The sequence below is a fragment of the Ranitomeya imitator genome, chromosome 10, assembly GCF_032444005.1.
Source record: "Ranitomeya imitator isolate aRanImi1 chromosome 10, aRanImi1.pri, whole genome shotgun sequence".
NCBI lineage: Eukaryota > Metazoa > Chordata > Amphibia > Anura > Dendrobatidae > Ranitomeya > Ranitomeya imitator.
This window is the reverse complement of record NC_091291.1, coordinates 34,639,774-34,645,469: the sequence shown is the minus strand read 5'-3', so window position 1 is coordinate 34,645,469 and position 5,696 is coordinate 34,639,774. Positions and strand designations below refer to the sequence as shown.

The 5,696-nt window shown below is 45.8% G+C and overlaps 1 protein-coding gene across 1 annotated transcript; it reads left to right on the top strand.

Moving 5' to 3' along the window:
* Positions 1-346: 346 nt before the first annotated feature.
* LOC138651259 (protein kinase C theta type-like) lies at positions 347-5,151 on the top strand. The gene is made up of 7 exons (XM_069741313.1): positions 347-626; positions 809-1,062; positions 1,162-1,224; positions 1,348-1,486; positions 1,646-1,834; positions 1,973-2,101; positions 2,578-5,151. Exons 1-7 carry the CDS (start codon positions 471-473, stop codon positions 2,581-2,583), a joined length of 936 nt encoding a protein of 311 aa, XP_069597414.1. The 5' UTR covers positions 347-470; the 3' UTR covers positions 2,584-5,151.
* The last annotated feature ends 545 nt before the right edge of the window (positions 5,152-5,696 follow it).

The window sequence follows — 5,696 nt, the reverse complement described above, 5'->3', positions numbered from 1 at the left end:
AATGGGCCAACATACCAACAACAGTGTGTGGCAACCTTGTGAAGACTTACAGAAAACGTTTGACCTCTGTCATTGCCAACAAAGGATATATTACAAAGTATTGAGATTAAATTTTGTTTCTGACCAAATACTTATTTTCCACCATAATATGCAAATAAATTGTTAAAAAAACAGACAATGTGATTTTCTGGATATTTTTTTCTCAGTTTGTCTCCCATAGTTGAGGTCTACATATGATGTAAATTACAGACGCCTCTCATCTTTTTAAGTGGTGGAACTTGCACTATTGCTGACTGACTAAATACTTTTTTGCCCCACTTTATGTAATACATCTAGTATGAGCCTGGTAAAATGCATGCTCAGCGCCTGAGCCCGCTCCATACACTTACCGCACAACATTAGAAACATTTCCATTATGCGTTATCAAAGAGATTAACAAATCTTATATCATCTCAGCAGGTGCCAACCTTATGACGCCCTCTGACATTGCAGACGTGCCGGCACAAGACCTTGGTGATTCCAGGTCCCCTATTTTACCTGCGAGAGAATTGGTCAACATGGAAAATCCAATTGACATTGACAGCCTTGATTTAATCACTGATATTGGAAAAGGAAGCAACGGAAAGGTAAGAATGAATTTATACTACTCCGTGCTCCCCGATGTATTCTTCACCAGATACACAGGAGGAGGTACATATTCATTACAGGATCTTCATATGTGATGATAATTGGGTTACTCCAGTGATCCATTACACAGATCCCTATAATAGATGACAGCTTGGTCTGATCTGCTGTGATTTTTCTCCAGGTCCTCTTGGCATCAGATCTGGTCAGCAAAGAACTGCTGGCCCTTAAGATCATGGAAAAGAGTCGTTGCGATGAGAACACATTCTCTACAGAGGTAAAGGTCCTAAGTATGGGCGCCGACTGCCGTTTCATAACATCACTGCGGGGCTCAGCTGAAACACCACAAGGATACATAATAGCCATGGAGTATATACCCGGAGGAGATCTGTTTAGCCATATGGGAGAATCGATGCAGTTCGATACAGTGACAACAAGGTAAATGTCTTAGACTGAGTCATAATAATCTGCTGCCTGTACATTGTGGTCCTAAAGTGTATGTAACCACTGATCCATCCTCTACTTTCTACTCCACAGACGCTTTGCAACAGAAATGGTCTGCGGAATCCAATTTCTCAACGAACACGGCGTGATACACGGGTAATCAGTTCATCTTCATAAATCTGTCACCTTTGACTCTCTGTTGTCTCCTTACATATCTATTGTAGAAAGTTCTGTCCATGAACTATCCTCACCACCAGTGTCTCATCCTTTTCCCTGCAGTGACCTGAAGCCTCATAACATCCTCATCGATGGCACCGGACACATAAAAATCTGTGACTTTGGTCTATCAGCCGTGAATGTGGGAGAGGATGACGTCTTGGAAGAACTTGTTGGCACGATGGGTTACATTGCACCTGAGGTAAGGAACATCCCTGTGTGATTGATGCCAATAGTAGTAGGATTGAGTACTAATCTGAGTATCCTGCTCATATCTCATCACAAACCGGTCCTCATAGCCTCTGTGTGTAAATCCCCTCCCCGGTATATGCGGCTCATCTCCTATCTTATGGTCCTACAGGTAATGGATAGAGAAGGCTACAATCATCTGGCCGATTCCTTTTCATTTGGTGTCATCCTGTACATGATGATTGTGGGGAAACATCCGTTCGATAACAGTGGCACGATGGACGACTACCATGAGTCTTTGGACAACATCCCAGATTTTCCACCCTGGCTCTCCATCGATGAGCTTGACATCCTAGAAGGGGTAAGTAGGATTAGGTGAAGAAGCATGATGGTAGATTATAAGGAAGAATATATGATGCTGACAGTCCATAGACATTGTGTAATAACGTATCAGTAATAATGCATAATATAATGATTAATGGTCTCTCTCATCTTCCAGCTTCTCTGCAAAACTCCATCTGGTCGGTATGCCATAACGTCTTTCATCCGAGAGCGCCCATTCTTCCACTCCATAAACTGGAGCGACGTGGAGTCCGGCAGAGCTGAAGCACCATTCTATTTCGAAGATGTAAGTATAACACATGGCGACATCCATAGTGTTACCACTGCCCAGTAGTACACATACCCACCATACACCTCATCATTATATCCCCCCAGTATACAGTATATACATGAGGAGTCGGTTGTAAGAAGTGTAAATTTCTCATCTGCACTCACCTTTAAAAATCACTGTTTTATTAACGTCCTTTAAAACATATCGTCATGAGAGAGAGAAGGATCAGGTTCAGTTGTTCAGAGAGAACAGCCGATATGTTTTACAGGACATTAATAAAGAAGTATTTTTATACAGCGAGTTCGGCTTTTCTTCATTTTTGGCCTGCAATTGTTTCCCCAGTTTGGTGTCTATTAACATGAGCTCAACTGTGGTTCAAGGACACTTTTTTTTTAATGTGCAACCTGCAATATTGTGATCTCCGCACAGATTTTATGATAATGTCGAGTCGCTTAAGTTTCTTTAATTTGAATATATTTCTCTTCTTACAGGAGTAATAGGCTGATGTAAATTAACCCCATTCCAGTAACATCCAGGAATGAAGCTATTATTCAGATGAGACAACTAACTAAACTGGACTTTCTCTTTTACCGGACTGTGACAAATACTACAGAGATTCCACCACATAACAACCACGTAGATTCGAGCACCAAACATCCAGGGATTTATTCCGATCGCCATATTTGGGATCAGGAAGGAATTTTTTTCCCCTGATATGAGGATATTCCAACAACAAGTCCTCGGGGTTATTTTTCGCCTTCCTCTGGATGGAAATGGCAAGTACTTAAAGACTGAAATTGAAGGACTTCTTTCAGCCAAACTTGTTATGCCTCCATCTGGATGACTCATCTACAATGTGGTGGTAAGGAAAAGACTACCAGATATGGACCCAGAAGGCAGCGGCTGCTCCTTCTCCACCGATTATGGACAGACAGAAGGTAGCGGCTGCTCCTTCTCCACCGGTTATGGACAGACAGAAGGTAGCGGCTGCTCCTTCTCCACCGGTTATGGACAGACAAAAGATAGTGGCTGCTCCTTCTCCACCAAATATGGCCAAAAAGAAGGCAGCGGCTGCTCCTTCTCATACTTGGCCATATACAGACAGAAGGTAGCGGCTGCTCCTTCTCCACCGGTTATGGACAGACAGAAGGCAGCGGCTGCTCCTTCTCCACCGGTTATGGACAGACAGAAGGTATCGGCTGCTCCTTCTCCACCGGTTATGGACAGACAGAAGGTAGCGGCTGCTCCTTCTCCACCGGATATGGACAGACAAAAGATAGTGGCTGCTCCTCCACCAAATATGGCCAAAAAGAAGGCAGCGGCTGCTCCTTCTCATACTTGGCCATATACAGACAGAAGGTAGCGGCTGCTCCTTCTCCACCGGTTATGGACAGACAGAAGGTAGCGGCTGCTCCTTCTCCACCGGTTATGGACAGACAGAAGGTAGCGGCTGCTCCTTCTCCACCGGTTATGGACAGACAGAAGACAGCGGCTGCTTCTCCACCGGTTATGGACAGACAGAAGGTAGCGGCTGCTCCTTCTCCACCGGTTATGGACAGACAAAAGGTAGCGGCTGCTCCTTCTCCACCAAATATGGCCAAAAAGAAGGCAGCGGCTGCTCCTTCTCATACTTGGCCATATACAGACAGAAGGTAGCGGCTGCTCCTTCTCCCCCGGATATGGCAACAAAGAAGGCAGCGGCTGCTCCTTCGCCTACCGGCCATGGACAGAGTGAAGAAGCGGCTGCTCCTTCATCTACCTGGCCATGGTCAGACAGAAGGCCATATGGTTGATCACATTGCTGTAGGAATCCAGGAAAACTCCAACTACACAGATCACACGTCACACATTCCTGCTCTTCTCCTCTCCATCATGTGTGATCCAGACCTGGATGTGCAAAAACAGCACAAGTGCAACCAAAGGCCTGAGGAGCGGAATATCATCATCTGCTCCTTTCTATAGAAAGAGACTGTATCTACAGACTTTCTTATTTCATCGTTGCATATTAGTAACAACTTTCATGCAAAATTAGATATATTGAACATCTATAGTGCTTCTACATCGATTCTTTTGATATACAGAACTGCTTTTTGGGTTTTTTATTAATATCCTGATGACCTAATGTAATTGTGGAAGGTGCTGAATAGCTCTCAAAAGGATTTCTGCATAGAGTAAAATATTTAAGTTCTAAAAAGAGATGAGAGAATTTAATCTACTCAAACATTACAAGTATCCTCATTTTCCAAAATGTGGATTTGCAGCACTTCAGGTGACTGGTTACTGCAGTGATGTTGCCTTTCCCTTCAGGGAGGGTAATATCATGCTCAGAGGCAATGAAGTTCTCTTTACCAGGTAAGGCACCCACACACAACACATTCCAAATCCAGGCTAGGAGGGGGAGCTTAGGACCCAGACTCAGGGGAGCTTCCCTAGACTTTACTTATCCTGATCAGGAGGAGAAGCAAGCTATTTAGTCTGAGAGAGACAGTGGACAGAGCAGTTGGTCGGAGACTCTGATAGAATAAGGAAGGAAGTCTGGAACTGAGTGCAGACAGAGACGTGGGAGCTGCCGCCTCTGGAAGGAGAGAACCTGAAGGGTTGTTGTATGTGGTGGAGCTTGAGAGGGATGGAGCAAAGGAGAGAGAAAGGGCTCAGAGGGGAACAGCGGAAGGACTACCTCAGAGCTGGAGCGCAACAGCCGGGTGCCGGGAGCCCGAGGCCTTAGTGGAACTGTAGGACACTTGGCAGAACCGGAGGGCTGAGAACTTTATGGGATTGGCTCACATCACACGTGAGACGCAGCAGCAGCTGAGCAGCCTGGGGCATGATAGAGTCCCTGTAAAACGGCTCAAGGTACCCGTCATGCAGGTACCTGTCCCAGGACAGGGGTAATAGAGGACTCTGAAGAAAGCTTCAGGCAGCAGGGACTTCATCTTTAGCAAGCGTTAGTTGGAAAGGCTCACGGACCTCAAACTGGGAAGGAGGTTCTCCCATTGCCTCTGAGCCGGCCGAACCACCACCAACCGTGCCTAGTGCCCTGAACTGTGGCCTGCCAACTATAGTAAACCAGGTAAAGACTTACAACTTGTGTCCTTTACTCATTTTACCGGCCTACACCATCGCCGGTCAACACTTCAGGACCTCTGGGGACCCCGCTTCACCTGTGGGAAGCGTCACCATCATTGCTGCATCAACATCCCCAGTGGACCCCTTTAAAGCAGTGTCGGTCCCCTTATTGACCGAACACCACAGGTGGTGTCACGACAGACTTATCCACAATTCCCCTTTAAAGACTGTTCCCCTTTTAATTGGGCATCCAGGGCCACTGCCCGAGTCGCAGCCACCGTGACATCCCCTTTAAGAGCGACCGGACCCGGTACCGAGTACCCCACGGCCCTGGCGGGCGACTCAGATTATTTTGTAATTCACTTCTGTGCGGATTCAGCTGGCCTCCATTTTACTAAACCGTAAAGATTAGAGATGAGCGAATATTTCAATGTTCAGTTCAGATAACGATCGCCGAATTTGCAATATTCGCTGAACATAATCGATCGCCATTCATGTCAATGAGAGGCAAAATCAAATGCATGCACAATACCTTATAACGGCC